Raw genomic sequence first — 19,973 nt, 5'->3', positions numbered from 1 at the left:
TCACTGATCAGAGAGAAAAAGCACAGTGAGAAGGGCGAAGACTGCAGGGCCAATGAGACAGGCCCCTGTGCTCCGGGACGAGCAGCAACACAGCCTGGGCTTTGCTCAATGGCCCCCCCCCGCCCCCCCGGGCAGCAGGCCTGCAAGCTGGCGCCCCTGCCTCTGGCTTGGGCACAATGCTGGTCAGGCTAGACCTGCTGGGCTGGAGAATACACCTCATACTTACCCTATTGTCGCTTATCTTTAGAACTTTAGTGAGAAACAAGAGCAGTAAGTTAGTCCAGGCTTCCCGGTGACTTTCTGATGTTAGAGTGAGGAAGTAACTCAGGGCCTCGCTGCAGACACTGTTAACAGAAAAGACTCATTTTTACAAGCGCTCCATACCCGCTGCTCTGGATGTTCACAGAGACAACAGCTGGGACGAGGCGGGTGGGACTATTTGTATCGGAACTGGTTAGAGTCTGTCTGCTTACACCAACTAGTGCCAACATAAACGTATCCTTTTCAAATTAAGAAGAAAACCAGACCTTAAAAGAAGCTGCTGCAATTTATCAGGGAACTTATTTTTCTAAAAGTTTCACTGAATTTCAGAGCCCCTATGCAGTAGCACATTTAAAGCCTGGTGTCAAGAAACCGAGGCTGAAATCTGGGGTGGCTTTGCAGGTTATGCACTGTGAAGGTGTAGATGCTTCTGGGTCTTAAAAGTCTCATCCGTAAAATGGGAAACAGGGACTAAGTCATCTCTCAAAGTTTTAAAATGTACTTACTTGGTCTCTGAGAACATATTTCCTGAGAATATAAAAAAATACAATGCAGAAGACAGCATTCTTCCTGAATGGCATGTTTCATTCTTAGCATGAGTTTAAAATTTGAAGGACGGAATCTTAAGTTGTCATGAAGTAAAAATAGAATGCAAGAAAAATAACACTAACAAGACTCCAAATATGTTTTCAAACTAAATGCAGGCCAGCAGGTTTTCACTTTCATATGTGATCTATTTGTAAAAATAGTTATCTGCGACATGAAAAGGCCTAAAAACTCTGAAGTTTTAAATTTTAAGAGAGAAAACTTTCTCCCTGTCCCACAGCCAACAACAGACATGAATTGCTCATGCCCCCCGCCCCAATTGCTCATGTGCAAAAGTGCATCCATCTCTAAGACTGTATTTAATTTGCACGAATTCTTCCTTGGGCCCCAAGCTGTCTGCACAGTCCTGCAGTGGGGCTGAGGCATGGACTCCACCCCAAGTGCAAATCTAGTGGCCCTTTCCTATTCTGTACCACGCAGCCGCAGACACATGGGTCAAAGGCAGAAACTCAGCCAAGAGTCTTACTTTAAAAGCCTCTGCTGGACCTCCTCCCAGGCACTAACCCGGCTCTCATCCATGTACATCCGGAAGAGAATGCGCAGCCCACACGCCAGGCTGCTTGTCTCCTGCTTTAGAAGGTTAGGTTTGGATTTGCCTTTGAAGCCTGCAGAAAAGGGAAGTTTCCAGGATTAATTTGTGAAGGCATCTTACAGAAAGACAAAACCGCCTTGTGTGAAGGGATATTTTATGTACGCTCAGCTCTGGCATCTGCTGCGTACAAAGCACAGCTGCCCTGAGGTTGGGGCCTCAGCACCCCTGAGGTGGCCCACAGGGACAGAGCTGCACAGAGGAGGCACACTTTGAGGATGTGGGGGAAATCAAATCAGGCTGGAGGCCCAACTGGATGGCGATTTTTATGTTTAAAATTTCCTGTCCTTTCAAGCTGGGGGAGATAGGATGCAAAACCATGTGGGGGCCTGGGAAAGTGAAACTCTTCTAGTGAAACTGCACTTGAAAGCTTATTACAGCTTACAGGAGGGCTTCTGGATGAGCAGGGCCAGACCACTTCAGCAGGGAGAATGTTTCAAAAGGCCACGGGCACCATGAAGGGCCCAGAACACATGGAAACCTGGAGCCTGGGGACTGTAGTAGGAGCAGTCCCAGCTGAACGGCAGAAACAACGTGGGTTGAATAAAGGGTAAAAAAAAAAAAAAAAAAAAGACTACTCTTCCTAGAGGTTAGGTTGTAAAGGGAAGAGGATGAAGAAAGCCATGGACTTAATGGGAATTAAACAATTTTAGATCTAAAAAAATATGCAAATATAAAGTATCCAACACTATTTTACAGAGTTTGATGTTTAATAAACATTAGCTCCCTTCTTGTTTTCTTCATATTCTACTGCCTCTCTCTCTTCCAGTACTATCTGTTACCTAATAGGCACCAAATAACTATTTCTTAAATAAAAAATTAGATGTCAGTATAATCATTACATTTAATCATATTTGCATTTTCCAACTTGTTCAAATATAGACCTCCCTCCCTCAAAACATTCACTTCCATTCTGACTGTGGCCACTCCCAGATAAGCATGGAGATATCATTTGAATACATGTGCAAGGGCAGCCCCGGTGGCACAGTTTAGCGCTGCCTGCATGCAGTCCAGGGTGTGATCCTGGAGACTCGAGATCGAGTCCCACATCAGGCTCCCTGCATGGAGCCTACTTCTCCCTCTGACTGTCTCTCTCAAGAATAAATAAATAAGATCTTAAAAAAAATGAATACATGTGCAAGATTTCATGTTCGGGACTTAACACACTTTTTCTCAAAAGGGCAGCTTTTAGTATGTTAACAATATCAACAAGGAGACCCAGGCTGGGTGAATAAGATGAAAAAATAAACAGTCAAATCAGGCAAATAACAGATTGTTATTGTTAACAAACAAGGGGAAAACACATCTCCTCTAACAGCTTATTATATTACATATTATAATGTATCATACGTAATATGTATTTTAGTATATTAAGTTTATTACAGATCAGAGAAAGGCCTGCCTAGTAGACTGCCTTCCTACTATTATTAAGGTAAAAAGTTCTAAGAGTGAAATGCATTCGCCTGGATTATAAAATCAATGAATTCTGGTAAGAGTACACCCCTGGTGCACAACCATTAAAGGTGAACATCAAAATGTGGTACTTGTGCAGCTTACCTGCTTTCCACAGAGCGGTCCTCTGTTCATTGTTGGAATTAAATGCTTTTGCAAATCTATGTGACTCTAATAAGCAGTCCAGTAGCTTAAAAAGTTGTTGTGATGTTAAAAAGCGGTACATTCCTTGATCTTGAGTATCAACTCGAACATCAAAGTCCACAGCATCTCTCTTTGGAAAACAAATCACCACAGCGCGCGCACACACACATACACACACACACACACAGTCACAAATTTTAGTACATTTAGAACTCAAGGCTCCCTCAAAGATCAGTTTTACGAGCAAGCCACAGAACTTAACCTCTTTTATTTCAACATAAAATAGGAAAAGGTCCTTCTTTTGTTACTTAAATTTCCAGAATCTTCCTTCCATGCATCCTAGTCATCAAGTATCTTTCCAATTCCCCCCTCCTACTTCCTGGTCTCAGGAATCCTGCCCCTGCAGAGCCCACAGCCCCCCACCATTCCTCACCCCTCTTCTCAGTTTAGGCTCCATGGGATCCGGTTATAATATTCTCTTGCATAATCCCTCACTCTTTTTAGATTAGTTGGCTGGCAAAACACCTACTCCAATCTACACCCACACAACAAACATGACTGGAGAAAACAGTTTTAATCCCAGCAGGCTCTAGGTGCTACCCCGCAATCCTGCACTGCCCTTGTCTGCTTTCCTGGATGACTAGCTCCTGTTTCCTCTTCTTTCAAGTACCTACAACAACTCTTTTCCCAACCTTATTTGGTGGGTGATTTTTCTTCTCATCTCTATCAGAAGAGGCCTCCAACCAGCGAATGGACCAACCTTTCTGTGTTAATAACCCACACACTTTATTGCTTTCCTGTTATGATGCATGCGTGGCCAACCCCCCCAGGGACTGGCACTAGATGCTATCTGCATTCTGCATTCAGTTCTCTCTCCTCCCTGGAGAACACTCATCAGGGAAAATACTGCAATACTGCCAATCTTAGAGACAAAACAAAGCAAACCCTTCATCCTCTTCCAGCAATTATCCTATTTCTATTTCTCTCTTCCCCTTTAGAGTAAAACTCCCCTTGACAGAGTTATCGATATTTGCTGTCTGCAATTCCTTTCTTCTCTTGTACCCATTTCCATAATGCTTTTGTCTTCAACATTACAATTAAATACAATGTCAAGGTCACCGAAGTCTACCAAATTGCTAGAGGGTGATTTTCAGATGAAATATAACTTGACCCATTGAGCATTTCACAGAGATGATCACATTCTCTTCCTTAAAACATTTTCTTTGTTCGGTTTCCAGAACACCACGGTCTCTTGCTCTCCCCTTGCCTCAAGGATTCTTACTCTCAGGCTCTTTACCAATTCTTTAACACCAGGAGATCTAAGCACAGAAGCCTCAGGGCTCAGTCCCCCACCCTCCTCTCAAACTCTGTCCACACTTACTGCCTCAGGCATGTTGTTCAGTCCCATGGTTTAAAATGGCATTTCTATGATGAAGAGCCCCCCAATCAAATCTCTAGTGTGATTTCTGCTCAGAAGCCCAGACTGAAATCCAACTTTCTACTCAATGTAAAATCAGCTGTCCTCCCATGTCCATCCATACCTGTGCAGCGGCTAGGTTTTCAGCATCTTCCTTCTTACTTGTGGCTGGGAAGAACACAATGTTGTCGATAGTCTGGATGAGTTCCAGCTGCACAACACATTTAATCAACAGGGCGGCAAACAATTTTTGTTCTGGAAATTCTGTGAGGAAACCCACCCCAATGCACATGCAAACAAAAATTATTTTGAATTCTTTATAATTTCTATGACATTACAATGCTAAGGAAACATTCATATGTATGAAGGTTACTTGCACATATCACACTGAGGACACACTGCCTTTGCACATAAGCACTACTCAATAAAACTTTAATTTTTAGATAAGACTTAGAAAATTAATTTTTTAAGTAAACAAAAATATTCTGAATGACTTAGAAGAGTAAATAATGTTCCGAAAGGTCCCACTACAATTTTTATAATAAGATTTAGGTTATTCTCTGATAAAATCTAACAAATGGATTAAAAGCTAATAAGCATTTACCAGAACTCAATTCTGACCTTGGAATGTAGGTAATATAAAAACCTATACCAAGAGAAAACAACAGGAAACAGAATTGTGAGAAAGGAAGTGAAGAACAGTGAAGGACAAATGGGGTAATACTGCGGGTTAACCAGAGAACGTTTTATTTGGATCCAGGTTAGAAGTTACAGCTAACTGTGTTTTCAAATGCACCCATAAGCAAAGAAGTCTATAAAAAGTTATGCTAAGTACATGGTCACAAAACTAAACAAATTCCAAAGTAACAAAATGCTCTCCACACTGCACAGGTGAGATGAAACACAGCTAATTCCTCTAGCCTGAACAAATCTGCTCAACAAGAGGTTTTTGACAATCCACCAGCCTATAAGGACGTGTTTACAGAAGAACTTTCCATTCCACTGACCATACCAGTTAAGCAAATGCAGAAGCACAAGGTCAGAAAAGAGGACTCAACTACTGAGATGCTGCAAGAACTTAGCTCAGCAGTGCTGACATGTGGCTCAAAGGGAGGCCCAAAGTCATACCTGAATCCTGGGATGTCAGAGCCAGCTTTCCCAGTGAGCTTTCCAGGAGGCAGATGACTGACTAAGAGAAGCAGCCTGTTAACCACTAGGGCAATTGCTCAGCACTGGATGACTTATAATCCTTCAGTCTCTACTTTTGCTTTTAATTACAAATTCCCTTTTGTGGTACCAATTTGTAGAACTTAAATTCATGTTTTAGAGACTTTAGGAGAAGCAAAACAACATGCATAAATTTATTCTTATTGAGATCATTAATAAAGGCTCCCTTCCAGGTAGTTTTCAGAAATGCTGTTGTATTTAATACTTATTACTACATCATATGTCAAAAAAAGAAAGAAAGAGAAGAAAAGAAAGAAAGAAAGAAAGAAAGAAAGAGAAAGAAAAAGAAAAAGCAGCTTCAAGTCCCACAACTGTCTCCTCCTCTTCAGTGTCTTTTTCATAGCAGTGACACATAGAGCTGACGAGTGCCAGTTGTTCCTTCACTTCCCCCATTCAAGTCATAAAACTCAGAGCCTAGAGCAGAAGGCTCCTGGCCGCACAGCTGACAAGATGTCTTCTCATCAGTTCCAACATCAGCTGCTTAAGGGCAGGAAGGGCTTTCAGCAAGGTGAACTGAGAGTACTCCTGATGAGCTGATGAGGCTCCACTCTGATGCAACAGGTGAAGCTGGGCCTCTCCCTGCTTTCTGGTGTCTTTGGAGGATAAGGATCTTAACTTCAGACTCACTGGCAATGACCAGCAGCGTGTTTGCGGACAATATCTATTTGGACAAATTTTACAAGGGTTGGCTGACACTGCTAATGTTATATTAGGCTGACCATTTCACTGGTTCACCCAAACCAGGCAAAGATTAACTAGTGGGACAGCAGGTATTGAGCAGAGGCTAGATGGGGCAGTGGTGTTTTCTGAAAGTATACAGAGAGAATGAGCTAGCTAGCTGCCCTGCAGATAGGGTGAAGTACTCAGGGCCTTGTTATGATTCTTTTCTGAGTAGGAGACAGTCAGAGGGCATCACAGGTCCACTAAGTGGAAGAGTTAATGGGAAAATGGTGGCCACTTGTTCTTCCCCCAGCTCTACCTATTCTGAGTCAACAAGCCCATGGTGAACTTTTCCTAAAGAACTTCAAGGGGAAAGAGAGCCAGGATGTCTGAGAGAAGGAAAGGAGCATGGGTCCTCAGCTCAGGATGGTAGGGGAGCAAGCACTCTGCTTCAGTAAAAGGTATGTTCCTAGATTAGTCATGTGAAAACTTTCTCATGTGTCATAACCATGTCCTTCCTTTACAAAGCCAAGTATATTTAAATTCAGTCTTGGCTAAGAGAAAAGCCATGCACTATTCTGTCGTCATCGCATGCTCCAAGGGCAGACTAAAGCTGTTATGGATTCCGGCACAAGCCATGCCACTCTCCAGAGAACAAGAATAAAAACAGAAAATAAGCCACTGAGGACTACCTATCTTCCTTTTAGAAAGTTAGCAAAACAGAGTGATTAAAGCTAGAAACTCCTTGCAAGTACGACACCAAATCTGTCTTCTCTCAAGAAAAGTATAAGCACCTAGGATTAATAAAAAATTCCTTGAAAGAAAATGAACACAAAATGGATCAAGGACCTAAATGTAGCGGTTAAAAGAATCAAACTCTTAAAAGGAAACATCAGGAAAAACCTTCATGACCTTAGATCTGGCAATGGATTCTTAGCTATGACGCTAAAAGAACAACAACAACAACAACAACAACAACAACAACAAAAACCCCAGATAATTTGGATTTCATCAGAATTAAAAACTTTCTGCATAAGAAGATGTTATGAAAGAAATGATAAGACCTACACAACAGGAGAATAAAAGTATCTGCAAATCATCTATGTCATATAGGTACAGTATCCAGAGTAACAAACTTACAATTCAACAACAACAAAAAGAAATAACCCAATTAAAAATAAGCAAATTACATGAATAGATATTTCTCCAAAGAGACATACAAATGGCAATAAGCACTGAAAAGATGCTAAGCATCATTAATCATCAAGATGATTATACAACACTGTGAATGTACTGAAAATATTGTTTTGAAAAGATAGATTTATTTTAGAGATAGCGTGCACACACAGGGGGAAGGGAACAGGAAGAGAGAGCATATCAAACAGACCCACAGGTGAGCGCAGAGTTCGATCCCAGAACCCAGAGATCATGACCTTAGCAAAAACCAAGAGCTGGTCCCTCAATTAACTGAGCACCCAGAAAATGGTTACTTTTCTTATGTGCATTTCACCTCATTTTATAAAAGCAATTAAAGCTGTCCTGTTTTCCTCTAGAAAGGAGGTGGCTTTTCCTTAGTGTTATAATTTTCCTTCAGCAAACAAAGTTGGATCAGTTTTGTAAAAAACAGAAGAGGTTCCCCTGCTTTGTGAAAAGAACTAAGAAGGTGAACAGAGGAGACATGGTGTAGAGCAGTTGAATGTAAAGAAGGCTAGCTAGCTCCACAGAAAGCTGAGTGCTCCTTAGAAAGCACTCTAGAGAAAGGCCTGTCAGGCCCCACTGTTGCAGAAAGAATATGGGGCTGACATGCAAAGGGAGTGGAGAGAAAACTCGTGTGTTCGAGAAAAGACTTGTGTCTAACACAAACATTAGCTACAAGCATCTGTGGAAAAAGCCGGTACACTACAATTAGTGGATGTCCAAGTTGGAACAAACACAGTAACAAAGTGACCACGCCATCAATTACAGCGCATATTTATTAATAACAAAGTAAAAGCAAACATTTCATCCTTTTCCTATGTAAGACACAACACACTATTTTTATTAGGAGAAATAACTCACTTGCTGTATGTTTAATTTTGCTGACTTCTTCGTTCACAGTAGAGACAGAAGCCAATGGTGCTTGCTGTCTATTATCTGCAGATCTTGGCTGAACAGAATCATGAATATCTACAGATTTCTGTGATATTGTATCCTAACAAAACAAAAAATTCATTGTAAATACAAAGAATAAAGCTTTAAAGATGAAAACAGTTTTGAAAAAAATTACGTATGTCACTATGAAGAGGACATTCTATACAGAGTGTGATTATATACACAATGAGAAAATTATTTAAAGTTAACCTATGCATCAATAAGAGCTGACAACCTTTAAGAGAAAAGTTTCCTTTCTGACCCTTATTTGTCTTGGTCTGGTACCACCCAAAAGCAATAGGTAAAAACGCTAAGCTTCACTGTGTGGAAAAACTAGTCAGTGATATCCATGAAATGTCATTAAATCTATTTAAACAGAATACACGTATGGCACAGGTGGGGAAGGTTTCTGCAAGCCCTGTGTAGGTGGAGCTCGGGAAAGCTTTGTAGGGGTGAGTTTAAGGAAAATATGTTCTGTCACCCAAAGGAACTGGCAACCAGAAAGGTCAGTGAGAAGGTGACTAACTACAAGTGTGGTAGTGAAGAAAAGCTGACGTTTATGTCCAAAAGAACTAAATCAGCCTTTGACTCCGGCAGTAGGGGAACCTTGGAAAACCAATGAACACTTGAACAAAGGTTTTCTGATGTGAAAATGGAGAGGTCACTTTCCTTGTAAGCGATTAAGGATAAGATAAAAAGTGGAAAGCACTAGCACAGTGTCAGACAATATAGGATAGCTGGCATTACTATTAGCTTTATTTTGTGATAGCAATACAACACACTCCAGACAGAATCCAAAACATGGTTTTCAAAGGAACTGAGAATTCTGACCTAGCAGTCTTAGCTGGAAGAGACCTCATCTGGCTTTCTGAAAAGCAGCAGGGGCTTGTGTTCCCAAGAAACAGTGCTAATCAAAACAGTATTTTAACTTAGATTTAAAATATCACAGTTTATAATTTTTCATTTGCTGTTCCATACAAAATGGGGATAATGTACCAAATAGCTAAAAAGTTGCTGAAAGCATCAAATGTGAAAATATTTTTTAAACAGTGAAGTGCTACACAAATCTAAAGCCATATTATTATAGTTATAATTGTTCTTACTCATCTTTGTATTCTTTATAAGTGTTTAATATACAAGAGGCCTTTCATAATAATTATATAGAACCAATTGAGTAGTTAGATAATTTCTCTGGCCATGATGGCCTGTAATATGCTTTTATTTTTATTTTTTTAAAAAGATCTTATTAATGGAGAGAGAGAGAGAGAGAAGGCGTGAGAGTGTGTATCAATTTGGGGGAGGGACAAAGAGAATGGAAGCAAACTCCTCACTGAGCAGGGAGCCCGACTCCAGGGCTCAGTCCCAGGACCCTGGGATCATAACCTGAGCCTAAGGCAGATGGTCAACTGACTGAACCACCCAGATGCCCTATAATACTTTTAGATAAAAACTTAAATGGAAGAATGCATATAACAACACTTCTAAATTTATAAACCCTTTAAGGGAATGTTTATAGTTAAAATTAACTGTAAAAAAACAAATGTCTCCTTTTAACTTGTATATTTTAAGAAGTATATTTTAAGGGGGAAATTAATAAACTAAACTAAAATAAATAAAATAAAAAATAAATAATAAAAATAAAATAAATACATTGTCTTACTGAATATAATTGAAAGTCGTTTCAATTGAAAGCACTGGTTTTTAAATTTTTTTAGACACTGGTCATTTTTTAGTCAATGCTCTTTTGAACATTCTAATGATTTCTAAGATGCTTCTCCCCAGAAAACTAAATGGACACAAAAACTAGGTCACAGTATTGGGGATTTAAAAATTCTCCTTTATATCAGAGGGAATTTTTTTTAATGTTAGGCATATTGGGGGCACCTGGGTGGCTCAGTGGTTGAGTGTCTACCTTTGGGCTCAGGTTGTGATGCCAGGGTCCTGGGATCAGTCCCACATCAGGCTCCCCACAGGGGAGCCTGCTTCTCCCTCTCTGCCTATGTCTCCACCTCTCTCTCTGTGTCTCTTATGAAAGAAAAATCTTAAAAAAAAAAAAAGGTATATTGTTTTCTCAGTTTCTCTAATTAACCAATGTAAATAAGGATGATTTTTAGGTAATCTGTGCATTTTTTTAGAACAGCTATGTACAGAGTATGGCCAGAACTCCTTGTTAAAAAAGGACCGTTTAGTGGAAGAGGAGGAGCTCCTATGAAAGAAAACTCTATGTACTTAAGTGGACACATCTCTAGATATTCCAAATACAAAATGTTAGTTCCCAATCTCCAAATAAGATTTCATTTTTTGAAAAACTACACATAGAAATGTACTGACAATTGCTGGAAGGACATATATCACTGTATTAATACTGGAATTGCGGTTGAAGGGGGCATTATAAAAAGGGACTTGCATTTTTTACCATATTTTCTTCTGTACTCTACAAAAAATTTTTTTTTACAATGACTAGGTATTTTTCTATTTTTAACAAGTAGTCCCTTCACCAAATCCGTGGTGGATAGGCATCTGTGCGGGATTGTCACAGGTCATACTGTTTGCACGTCTGCTGAAATGAAGGAGAATCATTGATATGGCTCCTGACAAGCCTGTGTGTGTTGAGAGCTTCTCTGACTATCCTTGTGGCCATTTTGCTCTTCATGAAATGAGACCAATGGCTGCTGTGGTGTCATCAAACAGTGGATGAGAAGGCAGGTGGAACTGGTAAAGTCGAGTTTGCTCAGAATGCGAAATGAGTATTATCTCTAATACTTGGCACCTCAGTCAGTGTTGGAAGAACAGTCTCAGAAACATTTGAATCAATTGGCCCTTTATGTGTAATAGTGAAAGACTGGCTAATGATAACAATGCACTGTAAAACCTTCAAAAGGAAAGGAGAATGTTTTGTGGACCTGTGCGTGTGGCAATTTTAAGCCCTTAGTTTTTAAAGTCAGTATTTTTTAATGGGAACAACTTGACCAAAAATCTATCGCAGAATTTTGAGAATCATTAAAAATTTAATGAGAAAAACAAATAAAAATAAATACGAAGCAGTCCTTTAGCGTACAGCAAAAATATTCAGCTGACAATGGTAGTGAGAAAAGTACCACAATTTCTTGGTAAACTGTAAGTTGTACAGAGAAGAGAAAGCAAAGGAAAGCAGAGTGAAAGAAGTGGTAGTAGTAGTAGCAACAGCTCTGAAAAGGAGCCACATAGGAGACTATGAGCTGGTCCTAAAGAGCATTGCTGGCTTCCCCTGTGGAACCTGGCAGCAGCCCAGGCACTGAGCACTTACCCCAGCACATGCAGTTCCAACAACTTTATGTGCGTTACCTGACTTAATTCTCATCAAAGACTCACTCCAACAGAGGTTAGTTAAACTTGCTGAGACCACAGAGCTAGGTACTGCGGAGCCAGGATTTTATTTTGGGTCTGGCATCAAAGCCCATACTGCAAACTACTATACTATACAGCAGAGGTAGCAAAAACAAAGCAAGCAGGCGGTGGGCCAAATTTAAGAAAAACAAAAATGGGAGCAAGCTCATTCTAGGCTTTGAAACAGGACTTTGTAAGTGGTGTATCTGTAATGAACAGACAACCCCTGCAGATCAGCATCATGGAGCAATGTGGCCCCAATGTACTAGATGTGACAGTTCTCTCAAGATAAATTCAGAGCAGTACTTTTCTGTGAAATCTGTATTTTAGCCATTGATAATTAGTTAAGAAATTTATTTATTTATTTTTATTTATTTATTTTTTTTTAATTTATGATAGTCACACAGAGAGAGAGAGAGAGAGGCAGAGACACAGGCAGAGGGAGAAGCAGGCGCCATGCACCGGGAGCCCGACGTGGGATTCGATCCTGGGTCTCCAGGATCGCGCCCTGGGCCAAAGGCAGGCGCCAAACCGCTGCGCCACCCAGGGATCCCTAGTTAAGAAATTTAAAAGTTGTTGGGGGACAAACCCATCAATGGACACTAATATGCTACCTCTGTGCTCCAGGATTTAAAATTAAGTAAAGCCAGATTAAATAATAGTACTGTTCCAAGGGTAATTTCCTGATTTTGTTAATGGCACTGTGGTTATGTGTTGTTATTGTTTTTAAAGAAAAACACTAAAGAATTTAGGGTAAAAGGACATCTTATTTTCAATTTACTTTCAAAGAATTCTGAAAAGTTTGTGTGTGGGGGGTGAGACCAGAGAAAAAGGAAAGAAGGGGGGAGGAAATGATAAAGCAAACATAGTGAAATGATAACATCTGGAGAAACATGGGGTCATGCAGTTTTATGTGTCTACCTGGTTAGGTTCTAGGATCCAGTTACTCAGTTCAACCCTAATGCAAGTGTTGCCCTGAAAGTACTCTGTAGATGTGGTGAACATCTACAGTCAGTAGACTTTAAGTAAAGATTATCCTCAATAAAATGGCCAAAGCCTCATGGGATCAGCTGGAAGGCCTCAGGTCTTCCTGAGTAGTTCTGCCTGCGGACTCTGAAGCTGTAGCTCCTATCCATGAGTTTCCAGCCTGCCCTACAGATTTAAAATTATTGGCGCCTATAACTGCATAGCCAATTCTGTGAAATTTAAATTTAAAAAAAGAGGTAGCTATATGCACATACATATATTATACCCACAAAAACATATATATATACGTGTGTGTATACACACACACACACATATATATATACACGCGCACACACACACACAAATAGATATTTTCTGTTTGTTCCATTTCTCTGGCAGAACACTGACTGATGCAGATTTTGGTACCATGCTGCTGTAACTAATACCTAAAAATATCAAAGTGGCTTTGGAATTGGGTAATGGTAGAAGCCAGAAGAGTCCTGAGGCATATGACAGAAAAAGCCTAGACTGTCTTAAAGAGACTGTTAGTAGCAACACAGACATTAAATGAGATTCTGGTAAGGATGCAGAAGGTGGTGAAATGCATAATAGAGAAATCTTTTCTTCTGTCACCCAAAAGAATGTACCTATGGTCACTGAATAGAATGTGGACAGAAATATGTTAAAAGTGCTTCTGGTGAGGTCTCAGAAGAAAATCTAGAACATGTTACTGGATAATGGAAGAAAGGCGATATTTGTTATAAAGTAGCAGGAAACTTGGCTGAATTGTGTTGTATTACTGGGTGGAAAGTAGGACTTGTAAGTGACGAACTTTTAGCTGAGGATATTTCCAATCAAAAGGTTAAAGGTGCGGCCTGGTTTCTCCTTGGTGTTTACACAAAAATGTGAGGCTAGGAGATACACTGAGGAACTAATAAGCAAAAAAGAACTAGCACTTGAAAATTTGGGAGGATTGTGGCCTATCCAGATTTTGAAGGATGCTAAAATTGGAAAATTCGTTGTTATGAAAGCATTTCTTCGTATTTAAACAACTTTTTGTTGGAAGAGATTAGGTGTATGGATCCAATGGATCCATTCAAACATTTCAGCAGAAACCAGAAAGAGAGATAAAGTTATCCAGAAAGGACCCATCAATAACCCTCTTGACATACATAGGAGACCCGACCCACAGGGATTATAAGAATGATACACCAGCAGAAACACAGCCAGCTAAGACTGCAAGGGACAGACATAGGATAAAATGAAGGAAGGTAATCAGATCTCTGGGATTCTACAGGTAGGAAAATGGACTACATGGCTGCAAACACAAGTTAACCTTTAAGAAGAAATGATTTAGAGAGCAGAGCTGCAGGTGCATAGGAAAAGCTGTGCGCCCTGAGGGCAGAATATCAAGGTACAGAGAATTATCCTCAGGCCTTGAACATTATGAATTCAATTTGCCCTGCTGGGTTTTGACTTGTTTAGGAATAGGACTCTTTTACTCCTTCCAATTTCTCCCTTTTGGAATGAGAATGTTTATCCTATGCTTGTTCCATCACTGTATTTCACAAGCAGGTAATTTGTTTTCTAGGTTTACAGGTCCACACATGGGGAGGGATGGTGCCCCCCAAAGAAACCACAAACCTGATCAAGATGACTGTGATGATGACATTTGGGGCTTTTGATATGATATTTAGGTCAGATTCTGGACTTGTTGATGCTATAATGAGTTGAAACTTTATGGAATATTGGGATGGGATGAATATATTATGCCTGAAAGATGAACATGAATTTTTGGTGCAAGAGGGTAAACTGCAAGAGGTTGAACAGCGGCCCCAAAAAGGTATATCCAAGCTGTAACCTCTGGCACTTATGAAGGTTATTTGGAAATAGGGTCTTTAAAGTTGTAATTAAATAAAAGATTTTGAGATGAGATGGCTTATATTTTATCTTATAGACATAAGAGATGGCTACTGTCCTTAAGAGAAAGGAAAGGCAGATATGATATATACAGATTTGACTTTACACAGACATGTGAAAACGGAGGCAGAGATTGGAATGATGTGTGTACAAGTCAAGGAAGGCCAATCACTGCCAACAGCCACTAGCTAGAAACTGAAAAAAGCAAAGAAGGATTCTCCCTAAAGCCTTTGGAGAAAATGTGGCCCTGCTGATGCCTTAATTTTGGGTCTTTGTCCTCCTCAACTGAGAAACAATACATTTCTGTTGTTTTAAGTCACTAAGTTTGTGGTAATCTTGTGGCAGACCTAGGAAACAAATATACTGGATGAAGGGTATATTAGGATTCTTTGTACTGTTATTGTAATATTTCTTATAGGTTAAATTGTATCCAAATTCAAATTTTAAAGTGAATTTCCAATAATATCTTTAGCTTGCCAAAGAAATCCTTTATTATTCTTTTTATTTTTTTTAACTAGGCTCCATGCCCATCATGGAGCCCAATGTGGAGCTTAAACTCACGACCCTGAGATCAAGACCTGAGCTGAGATCAGAGCTGGATGCTTAACTGAGTCCCCAGGTGCCTCTTGGCATGGAAATCCTTACATAATCTCAAATCTGCCTCTTAATACTCTTGACATCATTTTATTGTATGTCTCAGAGCATCTATATTATAAAATAATTTAAAATACCTCTTTCATTGCACTTAACAAAGATAAATTTTAGCCACCTGGGAAATTTACCATCATGAAGCTTAACCTAAGAGTTCTGGACAGTAGATTTACACCATCTTTTTAAAAGACCTGGACTCACATAAAAGTACTGGCCCAGGTAAAATTACTACTCACCAACAATTTTAAATCTGCTTTATTTATGAAAACTTACCAGCTGTTTCTCACTCACAGGAGATGGAGGTGGGGGGACAGTTTCTCCAGAAGAGGGACGCCAGGTTAAAAGCCTTTAAAATATCAAAATCACACCAATCACTGAGAATGTGAAACATGACACATCCAATATGTTTTGAAACAGGCATAAAAACGTCGTAAGAATATGCCAAAAACAATATAATCCTCCTCTGACTACTGCTAAAAACTATTTGCTGAAAAAATCTAGTAAAAAATTTAAAATACGTATTCCCAGAAAACAATTAACTAGCATATAATTAAAAATGTACTGTGGTCATCAGTTAAAAAAAAAAAAACAAAACAACAACACACTTCTGAAAAGTTTCAAAAGCTTTAAACTCACTTTTTCTAAGTATTGTCATTAAATATTTTCTAAAGTGAGACTGAGAAAAGTTGGAGAAAAATTTTCAAAAATTGGTAGAACTCTTTAGATTATATTTTTTAAATGTATAAAAATAAATGAAACGAAATTTGGCCCAAAAGAAGAAACTAACTTGCCATCCCTGGATTGGGTACTTGGAATAGAAAGATGATTAAGGCCCAAGTTCTTGCTTCTGAGAAGCAGGAGCTCCTGGGGAATGGAGTAGACAGATGGTAGATACATTTCAATTCAATATGGAAAGAACTCTGGTGCAGTTATTTTCTATTAAGAAATGTTTATTAGATGATCTTTAAGATCATGCATCTTCATTTGAATTTGTAATTCAATAAATTAAAACAGAAGCAGTTCCTAAAAACAAAACAAAGAATGTTCAGCCTGGCTGGTTTTTGTTAAGATTTCACAGGGACAATAGCTAGGCAAGAATTCGGACTGTCTTTTGACATAAAGGCTACAAATAAACTCTGACAAAAATGGATTATTTGTCAAGTACATTGTTCCAACAAAACGTGCACCAAAAAATAAGAAAAACTGACCAGTATTTGTCTGTTTTGTGTAGACTCACCTAGAGGCTGCTTTCCTAGAGGTGCGTTTGACTTCCAATGTCTTATTAGGATACTTACAAGGGGATCATACTAGTGAACACATATTTAACTCAGGTCATGAAAAAGTTTATGATGCTTAAAAATCTGAACTCAGTTTTCATATAGTTTTATGCCAGTACATACATATGTCTCTACTTACGGATGTTTTAACTCAGATTTAAAACATCCTATTAAACAGATCTAAAGTAAAACTTTGTGTAGGTATGAGAGCCCCAAAGGTTGAGCTGGGAAGTAAACTGAAGTATGTCCTACAAATAATCCAGGTGCTATTAGTCATTTAGCGAGACTACGTCTTAGTTTCCCCATTGATAACTGCTCCTTCACTACAATTCAATTTTGAACTAATTCATTAGAAGATGACAATTAACTATAAAATATACTTGCAAATAAATTTTCCTTAAATTATTAAATCATAGTAATGAAATATATGTTGTTGTTGTTTAAATTCAAAACCACTGCTTGCTTTAATCTGGATAAATAAAACCCTATTACAGTAGAATCACTTCAACATGACCAACGACCATATGACCAATCAGACTAAAGTGTTTGGTTTATAAAGAATTTAGTACAAGTATTTGTTAATGGTTTACAGGAGTCCAATTTGCAATAAATAAAAATTCATGGAACACTGAGGTATTTTTAAAAGAATCTGTCAAAAAAAATCACTAGTTACTATCAAGCTTTTTATGTCTATCATTTAAGATACAAATAAAGTTGTATAAAATCTTACGCATGTGGGATTGTGGTTTTGAAGATATCCAGTGTGCAGTTACAAGTTTTATCCCAGATTTCTAGGGTAAATTTCTCACCATTCAGAATAACAACATTCTCTAAGCAGTTTGTACCAGATCGTGCTAACTGCTCATTGTCTGGAAAAGAAAAGAGCAATTCATTTATGTATCACCAGGGCCATATATTTAACACTTTGTGTCACTATTTGCTATAGACCTACCTTGCTGCACACACCAGTATAGTTGAGCAAAAATATCATCCAAAAGTACATCACTGAGTACTTCTAAATACTGGGTGAATACATCACAGATCGCATAAAGTGCATGATTACAAGTTGTAGTCATCCATTCCGCTTTCTAAGGGAAAAAACGTCATTAAAAGGTTAGACCATTTGTCAACCACCAGTATTAAAAAAGAAATATGTTTGCATATTTAATAGCTAAGCCTGTCCATGTTCCTCTCAGAGCGCTTACTTCCCTCTAGAATATTACATTCACCTCAACTCAGTATCTGAGATTTTTCTCTGTTATTCTGTAATAAATTATGTGTAAAATAACTTTCTGCATTATTTTTGATTATAAAAAATTACTACTGAATTGTCTTGCTACTAACATTATGACTTCTCAAACAATATGCATGAATATCAACAGCTGGCCTTGCTCCACAATATGACCGAACATAAAAGGGAAATAAGAATTTAACCAAGTGGGTTTAGCATAAATTTAAAATAAAACTTTCATGAAGTAGGGTTACTTGAAAATACTACAAATGGTAAATAAGGCCGTACAAAATAAGTTTAAATAATTTATTTTTCTCAAATACATAAAGGACTAATCTGGACTCGCTGATAAAATTTTCATATACAGTTTTGTGTCAGTGCATATACATATGTCTACTTATTAATGTTTTCTGTAAGAGTCAACCTGTAGATTTAAAAATCACAGATCTAAAGTAAAACTTCCTGCAGGTCAGAAAGTCTCTAATGTTTGCATTTAATATAGTTGTATAGGACAAAACAAGAAAACTTGAAGCTCTCTCCCTACATTGAATGAAATGCATACTATAATTGGTTTTTAGTAAAAGACATTGAAATACAAGAAACAAAAGAATACTATGTATTCTTTACTCACTTCAGAATAAGAAGTTGCTATGAATGCTAAAAAACGTTATTCGTGTCTATAGTTGTAGCAATATTAAAATGAAGAAACTGGAAGTTCAACAAAAATAAAAAACAACCAATTCATTATAACTCAGTTCTATGCCCAAATAGTTTTCTTTCTTTATAAAGATATACTTTTTATTACAATGAAAAACTTGCTAGGAATTTTTTCTCTTTTGAAAGATTTAAGATTTTAAGATTTGATCTACTAAACTGTTAGAGAAAATATTAAGAACGCTTTTAACTTGACTGTGTCAAATGAAAATTTTTTTCTCTTACCTCTGTCTGCTGTTCTGGCAATTTCATGTTGTCAAAGATTCTGAAAACAATTCTAAATAAATCCTGCCACCAGTGTTTTTCATAAGTGTGGCCATAAGTTTTCATTATTTCGAACATTACTGTTAAACCCCTAAAATGATAAAAACACAAGTGGAAAAAAAATATAATACAAAAAAGTATACCATATCAGATTCTCTTAAAATAGATTTTAGAGGTCATAAAGCTACTGAAAAAATTTAAAGCTGGTTTTAAACTAACACGAGATATTCAGTTTTAAGAAATTTCAGCTATAGAACAGGTTTCTTTGGAATGCGTCATGTAGGAAAAAATTCCAAAGGCCTTAGCCTTAAAATATTTTATTTCATTTTTCTTCCATTCCCACTCATCATTCCAGCAATTTAAGATTGTAAATAAAATTAAAGATTGTGAATGATCACCATAAAATTAGTTTCTGGGAAATCTTTTACAAAGAGTTATAGGACTTTTTTGCTAACCCTGTAATTATTCATATAGGATCTCTGAAGAAAAGGATTTACAAAACTGATCCACTAAGATATTCATGTGGGCAGTTTATTTCCTACTCTATATCCTAGGCATAGAGGAGTGCTTCTCACTCAGGAGGCACAGAGTGTTTACTGAACAAATAAACTGCTCAGTATCACATTCACTGTCTTTTAAGTGTTAAAGTTAAAACTCAACATTGCCTTCCTAATTCCTTAATATCTTTTTCTAAATAATAATCCCTTCTTATAACAATGCATTAAAAAACTTAATCTTTCTATATGCTACTTTTTTCTAGCAAAATTGGTATCCTTCCATTTAGAAAAGGTTTGTATTTCTGAAAAGGTCTGACGGTAAGCCAGAACAAAATGTTGTTTGAAAGACTCCATAAGGATTGGTTCACAGTCCAACTCATTTACTATGTTACCTCTGGGCCTAATACACGTCTGGCACATAGCAGGCTCCAAATAAACATTTGTTAAATAAACGTGTAAAGCATATTATAACAGTCTAGTACAGCGAGTTCACAGCAGTTTATTTGATCTGTAAGATATCTAATGTATATAATGAAAAAGTAAAGGAGCCATAATAAGAAAATTCCCGTGGAAGAAATACATTCTCTGCTTTGGGAGAAGC

The 19,973-nt window shown here is 38.1% G+C and overlaps 1 protein-coding gene across 1 annotated transcript in view; it reads right to left on the bottom strand.

Moving 5' to 3' along the window:
* ARFGEF1 (ADP ribosylation factor guanine nucleotide exchange factor 1) overlaps window positions 1-19,973 on the bottom strand; it is a 141,409-nt gene that overhangs the window by 2,715 nt on the left and 118,721 nt on the right. The window contains exons 30-38 of the mRNA XM_041769300.1: window positions 18,837-18,966; window positions 17,619-17,754; window positions 17,397-17,535; window positions 15,663-15,735; window positions 8,415-8,547; window positions 4,594-4,733; window positions 3,014-3,182; window positions 1,334-1,472; window positions 227-344 (exon numbers count right to left, since the gene is read on the bottom strand). Coding sequence (XP_041625234.1) covers window positions 227-344; window positions 1,334-1,472; window positions 3,014-3,182; window positions 4,594-4,733; window positions 8,415-8,547; window positions 15,663-15,735; window positions 17,397-17,535; window positions 17,619-17,754; window positions 18,837-18,966 — 1,177 coding nt within the window. The remainder of the gene's footprint in view (window positions 1-226; window positions 345-1,333; window positions 1,473-3,013; window positions 3,183-4,593; window positions 4,734-8,414; window positions 8,548-15,662; window positions 15,736-17,396; window positions 17,536-17,618; window positions 17,755-18,836; window positions 18,967-19,973) is intronic.

The sequence above is a fragment of the Vulpes lagopus genome, chromosome 9, assembly GCF_018345385.1.
Source record: "Vulpes lagopus strain Blue_001 chromosome 9, ASM1834538v1, whole genome shotgun sequence".
NCBI lineage: Eukaryota > Metazoa > Chordata > Mammalia > Carnivora > Canidae > Vulpes > Vulpes lagopus.
This window is presented reverse-complemented; position numbering and strand designations above follow the sequence as displayed.